Here is a 16,343-nt window from a genome sequence, read left to right on the forward strand (position 1 = left end):
AGATCCTGGGCATGAACCGGCCAGCTCGATAGCCGTTGGAGCAGCCATGATCCCCGCGTGATGAGTGCGGAAAATGAACCGTTGCTTTCCCGTGGTCGAGCCCGCCGCTACTCGTCCACTAACTGCGATCCAGCTCCCGTTCCGTCAGGCTGATCACGACCCATTTACCGCTGCAGCGCGGCCCGCCGGCTCGCGGCAGCCCGTGTCTCCGGCTGCACGCTCGCAGCACCATCGTCTGCCAGCCCCATTTGTGGCACCGTGCACCCGACGTCGCCACCCTCGTGGCCTCGGGCTTGGCCGCTTGCAGCACGGCCTCGCTACCCGCGCAGCTCCTGGCCGCTTGCAGCATGGCGTCGCCTGGAGCATCCGGGGCAAAAACCTTTGACTGTGCCAGAACGACCCTGAACGCGGCCCAATGTCGGTTTCACCGTTTCACCCAAAGTGGTGCACCATGCCAAATCATTCGGGCCAAACACCTACACCGTCTGCCGTCTGGGCAGCTGCACGCGAGCATATTTGGGCTTGACCCAGAGTGACACAAGGGAAGGGGCCTCGTGTCACTAGTGTAAAAAACGCTCTTATATTATGGGATGGAGGGAATACTAATTATTATGCTCTTCACTCTTTCTTTTGGGTTCATTTGGCTATACCATACTGGCAGCAGTAGTATGTATTGTCAGGCCAGCTGAATCTTGAGAAAATATGATGCGACGCAGGAATGAGCAGTTGAGAATTCAGCTGCCGCCTACATTAGTTTCAGCGCAATCCATGTCAGCATATGCAAGAGGTTCATACCATGACAGGCCATCAGGAAACTTGGGCTGACCGTTAAGGAAAACAATATCGTTGGTATAGGAACAGATGGGGTGCTTGGTTCTCTTTCTGCGGATCTGCCAAATGATAATTGTCGACGATGATGCAAACTTGCGTCCTGAGAAACTTGCAAAAGGAAGCTTCTGGAGGCAATGTCCCGGGCCTTAGGCTTTTGAGCGATGCTCAGTTCATCTCAAAGAACGTATCGCAATTATGCAAAAGGGCAGTGCCATTGCCACTTTCCCAGCTGACAACATGCCGGGCACACCGCTGCTATAGGTGACTCCTGATTATTTTCCTTTACTTATCTTTATTATTTATAGTGTGTTGAGTCCAAACTGTCTGATGTTCATTCCGCAGGAACATCCTGGAGCACCTCGTGAAGAATCACAGCCATCCCTACCCGAGCAAAGCACAGCTTTGGTACCCGGCCTTTAACACACATGATGAAACAAAGTATTGTTCTTCGTGTCCTTATTTGGTTCTTAACCTGATTATTAAAAACACTATATAGAATAGGACAAACAAACACTAATGACACAACTACATTGTTCTATCACCAATACAAAACTGTCAAACACCATGGTCAAAAGTGTAGGTCGCTGACTCGGCTTAAAGATGAAGCAGAATATATAGCCAGACCAAAGAAAAATATGCAGCGTTTATGTATGTTTCATCGATCCTAAATTTAGCGAGCTTCAATATTCGCACCTGGTCAACTTTTCAAAACTTCAGCAGTAACCAGGAAAACAAATTGAAGGTGCCCTTCTACTGTCTGTTGTGATGTACAATGGTGTTCAGTTCGCTGATCCATTTCAGGATACCCAAGAAAATCATCGATAAAGGCAGTATCCGCAGTTTGCCAACTAAATCCCTGTCCTCCGGAGAAAGATGAAATGTTCTAATCTCTTTTGCTATCATAGCCAAAACAACCCTTTCGCTTTAATCTTCACTGATCATGACAAGGCAATTTCATGATCAGAGGGTTTCACCAGAAACCGCACAAAACCTGAAGTTTTCTGTATCCTTCAATTGATGTTTTCTGTATCCTTCAGTGTAACATTCTGGAGAGGGCTATCAGGTATAATCAGGGATGAGGCCCACCATTTGGCTCGTGCCGGTGCTCTGCGGTTGCGTGTTCTAATCCCAGTTGATTGGGATGTGCACTAATCTTTCTCTCTCTCTCTCTCTCCTTTTCTAGTGTGTGTTGTATCTTGCCCTCCTGGGTTGTACTATCCTTTCTACCTTTTCAATACATCAAGAAGCAAGCCTCCTGCATTTTCTCTAAAGAAAAACATTCTGGAGAGGGCACATATACATCACAATGAGATACGTTCATGAAAAAACCGTTGGATCTATTGCATGTTTACCTTTGCTTAGTCCAGATCAAGCAAGCATTTTTCTTTTTGCAAATTATCCTGCTGATTGATGCCAACCTAGCACATTAAGGTAGAAATGATGAATACAAATGTTGTTGAGAGATCAATACAGAATTTAGTTTACAAAGTGTACCTGGTACATGATTCACCTGAACAAAGAGTGCTCTTTTATGTCCAGCAAATCATCAACATAATCATTTCAACCAGCAATCCAGTATTACTAAAGGTGATGCAAATCAATGAGCAGCTCCCTTCAATACATGAATGGACAATGGAACATCACCAATAGTCACCACATGAGCATGTTCCCTTGTCAAAATGATGAAAGCGATTGATGTCTCTCACAATAATTTCTTGTTTGACTATTTTGGATATCACCTTAAATATGGCATGGCAATCCAAGCAGGAGCGCAAATTCTTCATTATCCGAATTGGATGTCCAGGCGGTGTCATCACAAGCCCATATGCTAAAGCCAATCTCTCACTATGCACCCACAGCATGCGAGCCTTTTGTTCCTCATCTACGTCATGCAACACTACGTTAGTATCAGGAACATAACCTGCCCTATGGGTTTTCAGGTTTAGCCATTCTAGCATAGCATGTATCACTCGCATATCTGGATGGTCTTCCAACCCTACTGAAAAGGCATGAACTTCACCCTTCATCTCAACCCAACTAAGACCAGTCTCCTTCCTTACACCTATATTCCTCATTGATTTCCTCAAAAGAGCAACTTCATCCAAATTTCCAGCTGCAGAATACATGTTTGATAGCAAGACATAAGTTGTCTCATCTTGTGGTTCAATCTCAAGCACCTTCTCTGCAGAAAATCTCCCCAGATCCACATTTTTATGCACTATACAGGAGCTAAGCAATGCACGCCAAACCATAGCAGATGGTGCTGAAGGGATACTTCCAATAAAGTTCAGAGCATCATGCAGACGGCCAGCACGTCCTAGAAGCCTAACAATGCAAGTGTAATGCTCCATGGATGGTTTGATGCCATGATCAAGCTTCATAGAATTAAACAGAGAGAGTCCTTGGCTCACTAAACCCGTGCTACCATAGACAGACAGGAGAGCAACAAAAGTGATATCGTTAGCTTGAATACCATTTTTGTTCATCCTGTCAAAAAGTTCTCGGGCCTGTGCAGCATGTCCATGAACAGCATATCCTGAGATTATGGCATTCCATGAAATTAAACCATGTTCTTTCTGAGTTTCAAATATCTTGCGAGCATCCCTGATGCATCCACACTTTGCATATGAGTCAATAAGTGAATTGCTTACAATGGTGTCACTGTTGAATGTGGATTTCTCAACCAAACAGTGAACCTGGCCAACGTGATTGATGGATGCTGTGCTTGCGCAAGCCCGGAGCACGCTTGAGTATGTAACTTGAGTTGAAGGTGCTGGAGCAGCACGCATTTCACGGAATACAGTCAAAGCATCTTCTCCAAAACCAGACTGGCTGTAACCAACAATAATTGTGTTCCAGCTCACCTCGTTGGCATCCCGCAATGATGAGAAGATCTTGAGTGAGCTTTCCATGTCGCTGCACTTGGCATAGAGATCCATTAGTGCATTTCCAACAAATAACTCAGACTCATGACCAATCTTTATAGCATTGCTATGAATTTGCTCGCCTAGGTCCAAGAGGGGCATATTAGCACAAGCTTGCAGAATACTTGATAGACTAAATTCATTAGGCACCAGAGAAGACCGCATCATTTTGATGAATAGCTCGAAGGCCTGCCCGTTCTGATTGCTCTGTGCGTACAGGGATATCATAAAACTCCAAAGTATCACATCATCATGGGGAACCATCTCGAAAGCCAAGCGGGCATCCTCAATACCCCCACACTTGGCATACATATCAAGCAGCGCACCACAAACGCGAGGCTCAGCATCATAAAGCGTTTTTACTGAACAGGCATGGATACCTTTGCCTAGCGCAACCGACGACAAGCACACGGCAGCCCTGAGCACGCTGGTCAGTGCAAAGGGGTTGATCTTAGAAACCGCCACCCTCATCTCCCGGAAAACCTGAAGCGCGTCCTCCGGGCGGTTATTCTCAGAATAGCAAGAAACCATAGCAGTCCAAGCAACGGCATCCTTACCCGCGATCCGATCAAACAAGCGCCTTGCATCACCGACAACCCCACACATGGAGTAGGCGTCGATCAGCGCAGACCCGACAAAGGCGTTCCGGTCATGGCCCAGCTTGCACGCGCAAGCGTGCACGCCCCAGGCGAGCCCCAGAGCGTCCATGGCAACAACCAGCTTCAGCACCGAGGTGAGCACGAACTGGTTCACCTCGTGCCCCTCCCGCCGCAGCCTCCGGAACAGCGCCGTCGCCGGCTCAAACTCCCCCCGCAGCGCGTGGGCCTGGAGGAGCGTGACGAAAGACACCATGTTCCGCTCCGACAGCCCGTCGAACACCCTGCACGCGCCAGCGAGGGGCCCGAGCTTGGCGTAGAGGTTGATCAGGACGTTGGCGCAGAAGAGGTCGAGGCCGCCGCCCCGCACGACGTGGCCGTGCACGGCGCGGCCGCCGCGGGCGTCGCCGCGCGCGACGCAGCCCTGCAGCAGCCTGGCGCACGCGTGCGCGTCGACCCCGGGTCCGCGCCCGGGTTCGGGGAGGGCGAGCGAGGTGAGCTCGTCGTCGAGCCACTGCAGCGCCGCGTTGGCCGCGAGTTCGCGGCGGGGCGTGCGAGTGTGGTGAGAGACGGCCGGGAGGAGGCGGCGGCTCACACGCCGGATCATCGGCCGTGGCGGGACTGACGGGCGGCAGCGGCAGCGGCAGCGCACCGACAGGATTTTTTGGTCTCAGTTTTTTTCTGGGCCCCCGTCTACCGAATTAGGGCCGCGGAAGAGGATGCAGCCCACGCGAGGCTGGTGCTGGAGACCGGCCAGGCGGATGGCAACAAACCCGCCGATGTTTAGTACCACCTCGGCTACCGAAGCGAGTTCCACCCAACTTATAAATCCGCCCGCGACAGCCAGACCTGTCCCTTCGGGGACATCCGATAAAATTGGAACGATACAGAGAAGATTAGCATGGCCCCTGCGCAAGGATGACACGCACAAATCGAGAAATGGTCCAAATTTTTTTGAGGTTTCGCGCGCAGGTCCTTTTTCTTTTCACACATATGGCCCTGGTGTCTTACTTCCACGCCCTCGCTTCTTTGTGAACACTTACAGATAGGTCCTTACTTCTATTTGTAGCCCCCTAATTTGTTTACAACGCAGTCCTGTTGGTGTTGAAGCTCCACTTACGAACTGGTCCTCCTACTTTTCTTTTAAGATATATACAGTCCTTTGGGCATATAACTGTGGTTCAATTTTGTGAACCAACTTGGAAGCTCCCTTGTGCAGCTTGTTGTCGGTTTCATGTAACTTTTTTAAACGCTCTACGTAGACTTTTTAACGAGCTACCCTAGCAACTTTTTTGATATACAACGAGACATTTTTGGATCACTTTTTGCTGCTAACATATACAGTATATATTGATGATTCATGTTATTTCGTTCGATCAAGAGCATATTTGAAGAAGAAGAAATGTGCCATTGTTGACTACAAACTGATACTCGAGCACAATTTCCCCATGTAGTTGTACCAGTTAAATGTACGGAGGGCGCGAACTTGCATTTTACTAGATAACAATGCTCAACATCTCTCGTCATTTAAATTCCTCGTAGCAAGTTGGTAAGCACAAATAACAAGTTTCCAACACAATTTCCCCACAGAATGAAACTTGTAATACAAAACTTCTGGTACTAATTCCGGAGAAGAAGCTGGAATCACAAAGATAAAAATTTGATAGATGCTCGAATAACCACCAAAAGAGATGACCAGCCAAAAGAGGTTCGTGACGCTGTGTAACCAACCGCATTCTTGAGATATAGGCTTGTTTGTTTGCACTGCGGCTTCACCCAAAGCAGCTGTAAACTTGCTATGCTAAGGAAGCGGCTGCGATGGAACTTAGTTGTTTACGTCAAAAATGAATGTTAGTTGTTTGGCAATATAATTGTGAAAACGACTGCAAGTTGGTGAGAATGTGGAAATGCCCCAAAGCACGCCCATATCCACCTCCCACCAATGCGCCCTCCCCTGTCCTCCTGCACAACCCGCACCTCCGTCAACTCCGCCTCACACTTCATCGCCGCCAAGTGCGCTGCGCCTACCAAAAGTTGATTCCTAAAGGCCAAACAAACAAGGCCAAAGATGCATGTGTTGCGACTTTACATGCACTCCAATCTATTGAATTCTGGTCTTGTAAAACTCTCGCATATTGTGCACATATAAATACAATGACGTGGCCTCCTGAAAGGTAGAGACGCTTACCTATCTTCCTTTTCAATTCACAGAGTGTTCAAAAGGTCGTGTGAAAATTATACGAATCAAAGAGCGAGACATCTATGTATTTGCGAGAGAAAACAAAAATCATCCTAAATTAAGCAGAAGAACTAACCAAATATGAACATATAGCAAGAAGAAATTACTAGGACCCAATGTTGGAAAGGACAAGATCTAGATTCTCATCTCGAACCAGAATCCGCTCCCTCGTCGATCCCGCCGCTAGAACAAGGCGACAGGGCGAGCGGCGAGGTGTCCCTGTGGTTCCCGGGCTTCTTGCTCGAGCTGGACAGCGCGCTGATTTGACTGCGTGAGGACTGCTGAGCCGACGACCCCGACCCTGAGACGTAACTGCTGCTGAAGCTCCTGACCTGCCATTCCGGCACGTAGCTAGGCCTCATGGTGGTGTCCACGTCGGTCACCTCGATATCTTCCGTGAGCATGGACACGACCTTGGACATCGGTGGGCGCCGCTGAGGCAGGCCCATCGTGCATAGAAGAGCAACATTGATGAGTCGCGCAGCCTCTTCCTCGTCGAATTCAATGAGTTTACTGTCCAACAGTTCAAGTGTCCGTTGGCTCTCATGCAGATGCCAGGCCTGCAAGTTGTGGTGAGCTTAATTTCCTTAGTATGCTAGATAAAAGGAAGTTGATGGTTTATTTTGAGGTCAGGACAAGTATGTGAAAGCTTACACATCCAAGAAGATACTTCTCATCTTCCTCGAGACTGTCATCGAAGTTCCGGCGTCCAGCGAGGATCTCCAGTGCCACGACCCCGAATGCGAAAACGTCGGCCTTCTCCGTCAGGTGTCCCATCATGGCGTACTCGGGTGCGAGATAACCACTAAAACCAGAGAACACCGTGAGCGTCTGATCGATTCTCTGTTATGAATCAAGGTGCATGGAACGATTAAGACGGACAGCAAATGGTCTTACAGCGTGCCAGCGACTCCGGTGTTGAGATGCGTCATGCTGTCCTTGTAATGCCTGGCCAGCCCGAAGTCAGAGATCTTAGGGTTGAGATCAGCGTCGAGCAAGACATTGCTGGCTTTGATGTCCCTGTGGACTATCCGCATGCTGGACTCCTCATGGAGATATGCTAGACCTCTTGCAATGCCAACGCATATCTCGAAGCGCGTTCTCCAATCTAGGTTCAAGTCTGTCTTGCCTGCATTTTCACCAAAGCTTTAGACACTTGGAAGGATACTTACTTTTCATGACACCAAGGAATAAGTTGAGGTGGAGATACCAAAGATTGCTTGATCAAGGCTCCCTTGTTCCAGGTACTCATAGACCAAAAGTGGCGTCTTACTGTCGATGCAACAACCGTGCAACTTCACGAGGTTTCGGTGCTGCACCGCAGATATGGTGGCAATTTCTGTCATGAACTCCTTTTTCCCTTGATGAGATGTAGAAGACAGCTGCTTTACAGCTACAATCCTCCCATCAAGTAGCTTACCCTGTACACAAAAGATACAACTCATGATTTCGGCGTGAAACAAGTACAATATGTTCAGTAGATTGCTATAGCAACGATCTACAATGAAATGTAGAGCTGCTTAATCTTGTTGGAAATGTAACCGACCTTGTAAACAGGTCCATAACCCCCTCTTCCAAGAATGTTGCTAAGACTAAAACTGTCCGTAGCAGATTTTATTTCACCATAACTGAAAATGTTAGGCCTTCCAACTATAGTGAACAGCTCTGTAAAACGAAGTACATGTAAATTTCTCCCCATAATTAGTACATCAATTTAACTGTTTGTGTTACCTTCCATTTCCACCTCTAACCTCCTTCTTTTCTGCCTCCAAACAAAGGCCCCAGCGAATGCTAGAAATCCTAAAACCGCAACACAGACTACAACTCCAACAACCAAACCTGTTCTACTGATAGTGCTGTTTCTCTGTGAACCAGAATCCCCTTCACCGTTGCTACCTACAGTAGGAGTAAGATAATAGAAAGTGGACTGTTGTCATCTGATTTATGTAACTAATTGATTAGTGAGTAGCACAAGTAACAGTACCATAAGAAGATACGCTTAAGGCTGATATAGATGGCCCATAGAACCCTTGTTCAGGAATGCAACAAGTGCCCTTTCCAGCCCAAAAGAGATGGATATCAATGAAATTATTCATTACTTCAACAGTATACTGTCTCTGAATAACAGTGTAAGATTTTCCATTTGTTTGTTTCTTTATATCGAAGTCTGTTTCTTTAAGATCTCCCTGCACCAGGGAAGCAAGCAAAAGATATTAAAATCCATAGAGAAAAATGGAATATTCTAGAATCGGTTTAGTGCATAAAACAAATGAGAATCATTGCAAAATATTATCATTTGCTTATATGTTCAAGAATGAGCCACCTGGATATATATATTGAAAATCCTCTTTCCCACGCTTTTCCATGTCTCGTCATCTGGGAAAAAAATCTCTGCAAACTGAAGTACAACGCTGTACATGCCATTCTTGAGCCCAATGCCGAAGTATCTCAATGAAGAGGGTGACATTCTGGCTGTCTGAAATAGTTCAGAATCAAGTGTGTTGGTAAACTGGCGAGAAGTGTATATTATATAACTCCCATTAGACGGGTCCATGAATCTCCCGATGTTGCTAACGCCCCATCTCGTTGAGTCCGTAACATAGTATGATGCAACTGGAAGACTGGCATCATCAGGTTCGTAAATGGAGTTGTCTGAGCCTCTGATGGGTCTCGAACCACCAGAGTCTACCGCAAAGGAGGAATCTACAAATTAGGATAATTAAAAAAGTGATACAGATTTTAGTGATGCCCAGAGCAGATACTGCTAAGGATGAAGAGATAAGGGCTCACAAGATGGAGAATCAAAACATGGAGTATCTCGCTGAAGACAATTTAGTCGTGAAGGCAAAATACTAGGAACAACATAGATAGTTTGATCACATGGTGAATATAAGTGGTTCATACATATGAAGGGAAACTAAATGAAGTGATGGAGAAAAACCTGTTGTTCGAGTTATCTATCCCAAAGTTGTTCCACACCAAATTCCTAAAAGAAATACCATTCAGACAGTTAAGTCACAAACTGCGATGTTCACGGAAGTTTGTTGTTTCACAGTCCAGATTGAAAATACAACATGCATGATTGATTTTGTCTGCCTTATAAATGGGAATTAGAAAAGAAAAACCTACACATGTAAATTATTCATGTTAACCCAAGAAGGGTATCTTCCTGAGAGCATATTGTATGACAGATCACTGCAAAGACAGATGATAAACATGTTGACCAAAAGGATGAAGAAACATCCAATCTTGCAAGTTCGACAGATTAGCGGACATACATGCTGTCAGTATGAAACAGGGAAAGGAAATTAAAACGAAGGAAGAAAACAGCTCACATAGTAGTAAGTGAAGTGCTAATCATATCTGGTAGGCTCCCAGAGAGGTTATTACTCCCAAGAAATCTGATTCATCTGAACTTCAGTTTGGGGAAAATAAAAATACTACTTTAAATAGGACTTCCAAATACACTAGATTCTATACAGATATCCTTACAGGAATTCGAGGGGATTCAGGTTCAGAAGGTTTGGAGTAACTTTGCCTGTGATGCTGTTAAAACTCAAGTCCCTGCCTCACCCAGAACGTATAAAGAGCTTTTTAACACAAACATACTTTACTCTCAAGTATACAGTAGATTCCAAACAGTTCCAAAATTGCTTACAGATAGTTGAGGTTAACAAATTTTGAGAAGTCCACTGAAGAAAGGTTGTCAGATATCCTGGAGTTTCTCAGAACTCTGTAGGGAGAGAATAAAGAGGTTATCCTACATATGCGAAGACATACAAAGTTGTGAAGTGCAAACTAATAAAAAGTTGGTAAGAGCAAACTGTGTCACCGTACAGAGTATACAACGACGTCATGTTAACCACAAGCCAATGAAGACAGCTCTCCCATTAAATCACCAATTCGCCTTCACAATATAAAAGTTAGTGAACAACAAGCCCGATTTTTGCACTAAGTGCACAACAGCCGTCACCAAATCTAAAGTAGGAAGAACATACAAATTTGTCAAGTTGATAAGATTAGAAAAACTTGCAGGAATGGGACCGTCAAAGTTATTTCCATGGAATCTCCTGCATTGACAGATACATCTAATTAGCAGGGAAAAGAATCAATTATTTTACTAATTTTGAAAACGGGCTCTAAAATGTGATATAAAAGAAGTACAATGGTCTAAAACTTTTTTTAGAAAAACAGTAACTCCAGTCCTATCATGAACATTGAAGGCAGATGTGAATCATTTCTTGGCTCAATTCATCATTTTCATCAACAAATTCTTCATATGATATCTTACAGATCCTGCAAATTTGATAAGCTTCCAATGTGATCAGGTATCTTCCCAGTAAACCCGTTATCTGATGCCCATCTGGATAGATAAGGACGAAGTTAATACACTAAGTCTGTTTTAATGACTTTATAACAGATCATAAAGTATGATAAGAGAATTCACAGGATTTTCAGGTTCTTAAGTTTGGAAAAGGAAGATGGTAGCTCTCCACTTAAACCACAACTATCGATATACCTGAAATTGAAAGAGAGAAATGGTTATGCTGAGTTTCATTACATGGGTCTTACAAGGAAAATTAGGTCAAGCAGAACCAAGACATAACAGTTGCTCAAGTTTGGTCAAGTTTTCTACTACTTCGGGGAGTGGACCGACAAACTTATTTGTGCTAACGCCCCTGAAACATAAGGAAATGGAGGTTCAGAAAATACAAATATGATACAATTGGTACATCAAAAATTAGGTGTTTAATTTATGGAGCCTACATCTTTTATTTACTTTGCATGTAACTTCCATAAACAAAAAGATTCTGAGCATCACAAATAAAGTGAACCAACAGATTGACAAGTGCCACATATGGCTACAATACTTTTGTGTTGGATTCGAGTTGCCACAATAAAAAGAGATATATTCTCTTACAGAGAAATGAGATTCTTGAGGTTACCCAGCTCGCTCGGTAAAACTCCAGTTAATGCATTGATACTCAAAGTTCTTGTAATTTTGAAAAGAAAACAGGGCAAGTTACGCACTACACGAGATACCATTTACATTTAAATGCTTCAGAGAAAGATAAATCGTAATTCTTACAGATACTGCAACCGAGTCAGCTTTCCAAGAAATGCTGGCAAAGATCCTGTCAAGTAATTCTGCGCTAAATTCCTGAAAGCGGCAAAGCGCATCAGAATCAATGTAAATCTATTGTTTCCAAATTTTCAATTGCAGAAACTCTTATTGGCTGGCAGGCATCAGCATTTAATTCATATAGGCCTTGGAAAGTAAAAGCAACTAGAACTACCATGCTACCAAATGATATGTAACATAAATGTTATTGCATGAACTATAGAAGTAGCGTGAGCCTGTTTTAGTTAAACTACAATTTTCAAGTTATTGGAAAAAAAATCGACTGAAAATAACATGTAAATAAAGGGAAGGGCGTCTGAAAACCAAACACATCAACAGAAGCGACTTATATTGAAAGAGGCATAACTAGTCAACAAAGAAACTGTATGTATAACACATGAATACTCAGTTCGCACCATTCTAACCTATAGATGTAAGATTAGAACAAATAGTCTATGAAAAACTACTGCACTCCTTCTATCTCCCGCTAATGGCATGCATCATACAGTAACTAGGGGGACTGCAGCTTGTAATTATGAGCTTGTGTAACCCTTTAAGTGGACATCCATTAGCTTTGAAGCTTCAGGTTGGAAATAGTTCATACAGGCTTGTCAGGTAAGTTAGATTTTGCAGTTCCACAGGAATCTGACCAACCACATCTAGTGCGTATACTTTCCTGCGTGAACAAATGGAAGAACAATAAGTATTAGTGTAACAAATTGAAAGCATGGACTAGGATGAGAACATGCAATTATTCACAACAAACAAGAACTGTGTGGTGAGTTCACAAGCATGCAGACACATTGGATCATATCCCAATTTTCAACAAGTTTGTCAAAGAAATTAATATAATCATAAAGAAATTCTAATGTGTGGTTGTCTTATATCTATAGGTTAACATCACTAATTGCAACTTCAAGCTTTAATATAACATTTTTTTGTAGCAAACCTGGGCTGACTTTCAAGTTTCAACCGGCAAACCGAGTGTTGTTACCTGCAAGGACCAACCCGTTGCCCAGAGCGAACATGCACCCACCGATGGCACTAATGTTGCTTGGGATGGAAAGGAGCAACTTACAGCCTGGTGATGTGGCAGACGGTGCTGGCGTTGTAGGAGCAGTCACACTTAATGGCCGGTTTTAATTCAGGGTCTGAATCTATGTCGGTGCCGTCGATGGCGGCACCGCTGCAAGGCTCGCCACTGATGTTCCACGCCGCCGACGCCTGCAGGCCCCACCGTGAGAAGATGATGTTCAGCGCGGCCACTGTAATTGTTACGAGTATGAATAAAATTACAAGTGTTTCTCAAAAAAAGAGAAGACACTTGAAGACGATCCGAGTGTGTTAGCATGAAAGAATTGAATAAGTACTAAAATCACCTTCGGACGGATCTGTGACATCTGTCTGTGCTTGCCGCTGAGCTCGAGCAGACAGCGCCAGCAGCAGCAGCACGAGGCCGCTCAAGCAACAAGACGGCGAGACCAGCAGCTCATGTCGTCGCCTCATCGTTCTAGCTCCGCTCTCTCTCTCTCTCTCTCTCTCTCTCTCTCTCTCTCTCTCTCTCTCTCTGTCTGTCTGTCTGTCTCGCCTGACTGAGATTAATGCTGAATGGTACCTATACTGCTCTGGGGTGGGTCCGTTGATCAGGCCATGGCACCAGTTGGTCATCCTTGGCGGCCACGGACTTGTCAAAGGCGAAAATATCCAGACCCTGCTTGCGCTTGGCAATTCTGTGTGATTCTCCACACGGAAAAACACGCGGATACCTGTAGGCTGTAGCTGAGCATAAGAATTCTGTATAACTCTCCACACGGTTCCGTACAATCCTGTACTGTACAACGGGGGCAACAGGCATGAGAACTGAGAAACCTCCATGACAGAACAGTGGGTTTCATTTTCAGTCGGCTGAAAATTCAGCACAGAACACCTGGAAGAAACTCAGATAAAAATAAAATCCATCAAATTGGCATACGGACCATCACAAATCCGGTGAGAAGGAGTCGCGTTATTCACCTCAATGACGAGGCCGTCCTCTCCGCCGCCGCTGATCCCCATAGTTCGTGGGTGAGGCGCATGTCGGCGGCAGTGGGCGTCGGACAGTATGGCTAGTGACTACGACCCTATGAGCTACCTGCGGCGGAGCACTACAAGGACCAGTCACTCGCATACGTATTCAGCTCCACTAGCTCGAATCTAGATCTTGGCGACCTAATCCCGGAAGGTATAGTGATGTGGGAGGACAGGGTCGTATAGGGCGGCGGAGGCGCAGGGTGCTGGGGAAAGCTCTTTGAGCAGCGGGAGCGAGAAGGGACATCGGAGGTGTTGCGCCGCTGGTCGGAAGGCCGCCGCCATGGGCGCTCATCTTTTTCTCCGCTCATCTTCTTCCTGGCCGCCTGGAGTAGAGAACGACATTGCCGGGTTAGACCGTTAGAGTGATGAACCGGTTTTATGTGTTTCTTTGGGTCGGTTTTTCTTTTTTTCCTTTTTAACACTGTACAATTGAAGTCGTTCACATACACGATATAGCTGGCCAAACGGGCCGGCCCGGCCGATTCTAATCGTGTCTGGCACGGCCCGGCCAGCCGAGGCACAATTATTATACGTGTCGTGCCGTGCCGGCCCACGTGCTGCAGCCCAGGCACGACCCAGCTGCTAATCGGGCCAGCCCATTGGCACACCAGGCCCACTAGTCTGCCTGCTATTTGGCGCACTGGGCGTATTTTAGCCTATCTTTACCTGAAGATAATCGGGTCGTGCCGTGCCGGCCCGCGTGCTCAGCCTAGCAGCCCAAGCATGTCCCAGGGCGTGTCGCGTGCCGGGCCCGACCCGTTTAGCCCGTGTCGTGCCTGGTTCATGGTAGGCCGTGCTTTGCGTGCTCGCAGGCCGGCCTGATTGGCCCCGCCCATTTGGCCAGCTATAATACACGAGCACACTCACCCTATGAATGCATGCACGCACAACATATACCTATATGAGCACCTCCGAGAAACTGAGTAGGCATTAGCATATTGAGATTGGCGATGTCACCACAAGCGTCTCATAGTCAATGCGAACGTCTCTTTCCACCGAACGAACATCGCCGAAAAAGTTGAAATAATTTTAGAAAAATGTGAGCACCAATGTCAAGTCTAGAACTTGAACCCTTATGGGTTGGTGATACCACTGTCCTCCTATCCATGTGGTTAGTTCCCATAATTTAAATACATGAACAATTTCAAATCGAGGAGTATTTAAATCCAAGAATATTTAAAAAAATATTATTGAAATTTGGAGCAATTTTTTAAATCCAAAAACATTTTTTATTTTTTAATTCGAGATTTGTGAACACTTTTTTATGTCTTAAACATTTTTTAAATGTACGAACATTTTTCAAAATCATGAATATTTTTTAAATCATGAAAATTTAACAAAATTATTAAAAAAATCAAATTCATGAACAATTTTTAAATTGACAGACATTTCACAAAACATGAAAATTTTAAAATTTAGGAGCATTTTTTGAATCCGCAAACACATTGAATTATTTTGTTTCAAATTCATGAACAATTTTTTTATTTGTGAAGATTTTTTAAATTTAGGAACAATTTTAGAACCTTTTAAATAAATTCACGGAGATTGTTTTGAATTTGTGAACATTTTCTAAATGACAAACTTTTTTGAATTCATGATATTTTTTATAAAAAGGAAAGATTTTTGAATTAATGAACATCTTCGAAAATTACAATATGTTTTTTAGCCAGTAACTAGACTCTAAACTGGTCAGACCAGACACCTTTTCCTGAATTAAATTAACCGAGAAAATGGGCTAGTCCACTAGGGTAGCGTCGGGGTGTGTGATAGGTGAGTATCTCGAGCGGTACGTGTCGGACAGGAGGTCTTGTAAATTTTCTTAGGGTTGTCTATTACACCAGAAAAACCAGTTTCCGACCATCCAACCGGGTAGGGGGTTATCAGGGAAGGGAAAAAATTGGGCGCGGGAGGGGGGGTAGTTAGTTGTCTCAAAACTTACACCAAATAGGCAAACAGGGACATAATCATTCTAGTGAGAATCAGCACTAATTTACTTATGGAAACATGATTGTATTTGGTAATCCAATAAAATGTGAGCAAGTAGAGAAGATCTTTAGGTAAAAATCGGTGGCGAAAAGATAATCATAGGGGGGAGGGCGTACGCAAAAGGAGGGTAGGCAAAGAAAGGACGAAACATGAACATTGTTTTTTTAGTAAAATCTATATGAGAGAAGAAATTCTATAATTCTACAATGTTTGTTGTTTTCTTCCCTTGGTTAGGGTTCCTCCCTCCCTGTCATGTCTGCGGCGGATAGGGAACTCATCCCCTTCAATCTTCACCGGCAAGCCTGTGGATCCACTTGTTGCACAAGCGGTCGGTGGCTAGGAGCGGGATCCTGGTACCTTGGCTTTTGCTACTGGTTTAGGTTTGGGTTTTTTTCTCTCAGGGGTGGCAATCCAACGGATGGCGGCGCTTCATCTTCAAGTTGGTCTTCGGGGCTTCAATCCTCCTCGATTCACGTATCAGGACAGAGTCGACGAAACTCCGGCGACGCTTCATGTCATCTTCTTGGGGTGGCGATGTTAGGGTTTCTCGTCGTGCATGCGTGCTGGCGAGATTT

At 44.9% G+C, this 16,343-nt stretch overlaps 1 protein-coding gene, 1 non-coding gene and 1 pseudogene across 6 annotated transcripts; 1 reads left to right on the plus strand and 2 right to left on the minus strand.

The window, feature by feature from the left end:
• Positions 1-1,283: 1,283 nt before the first annotated feature.
• LOC123080274 (putative pentatricopeptide repeat-containing protein At5g13230, mitochondrial) lies at positions 1,284-5,066 on the minus strand. Of its 4 annotated transcripts, none has more exons than XM_044503186.1 (3): positions 2,342-5,066; positions 2,184-2,249; positions 1,284-2,112 (listed from the first exon to the last, which is right to left on the minus strand). In XM_044503186.1, the coding sequence occupies exon 1, from the start codon at positions 4,956-4,958 to the stop codon at positions 2,472-2,474; it is 2,487 nt and encodes an 828-aa protein (XP_044359121.1). In that variant the 5' UTR covers positions 4,959-5,066; the 3' UTR covers positions 1,284-2,112; positions 2,184-2,249; positions 2,342-2,471. The 4 variants fall into 4 exon arrangements, with proteins under 4 accessions (XP_044359121.1, XP_044359119.1, XP_044359120.1 ...); XM_044503184.1 differs by having other exon boundaries at positions 2,326-5,066; XM_044503185.1 differs by lacking the exon at positions 1,284-2,112 and having other exon boundaries at positions 2,152-2,249.
• A 136-nt stretch (positions 5,067-5,202) lies between these two features.
• LOC123081130 (U6 spliceosomal RNA) lies at positions 5,203-5,305 on the plus strand. Its single transcript, XR_006438643.1, has one exon. It is a non-coding gene; the product is annotated as a U6 spliceosomal RNA (small nuclear RNA).
• A 1,235-nt stretch (positions 5,306-6,540) lies between these two features.
• LOC123080276 (probable LRR receptor-like serine/threonine-protein kinase At1g56140) lies at positions 6,541-14,132 on the minus strand (annotated as a pseudogene). The gene is made up of 25 exons (XR_006438278.1): positions 13,726-14,132; positions 13,092-13,639; positions 12,791-12,977; positions 12,317-12,388; positions 11,680-11,751; positions 11,512-11,583; positions 11,198-11,269; positions 11,038-11,109; positions 10,882-10,953; positions 10,589-10,660; positions 10,428-10,497; positions 10,249-10,323; positions 10,083-10,154; positions 9,926-9,991; positions 9,720-9,785; positions 9,532-9,576; positions 9,381-9,442; positions 8,914-9,293; positions 8,575-8,776; positions 8,322-8,486; positions 8,137-8,255; positions 7,801-8,011; positions 7,488-7,719; positions 7,245-7,395; positions 6,541-7,150 (listed from the first exon to the last, which is right to left on the minus strand). The product of XR_006438278.1 is annotated as a probable LRR receptor-like serine/threonine-protein kinase At1g56140 (transcript).
• Positions 14,133-16,343: the final 2,211 nt, after the last annotated feature.

The sequence above is a fragment of the Triticum aestivum genome, chromosome 3D (genome assembly GCF_018294505.1).
Source record: "Triticum aestivum cultivar Chinese Spring chromosome 3D, IWGSC CS RefSeq v2.1, whole genome shotgun sequence".
Lineage (NCBI taxonomy): Eukaryota > Viridiplantae > Streptophyta > Magnoliopsida > Poales > Poaceae > Triticum > Triticum aestivum.

Coding starts and splice junctions, on each gene's coding strand:
- LOC123080274 (XM_044503186.1), bottom strand. CDS start 4,958: ATGATCCGGCGTGTGAGCCGCCGCCTCCTCCCGGCCGTCTCTCACCAC.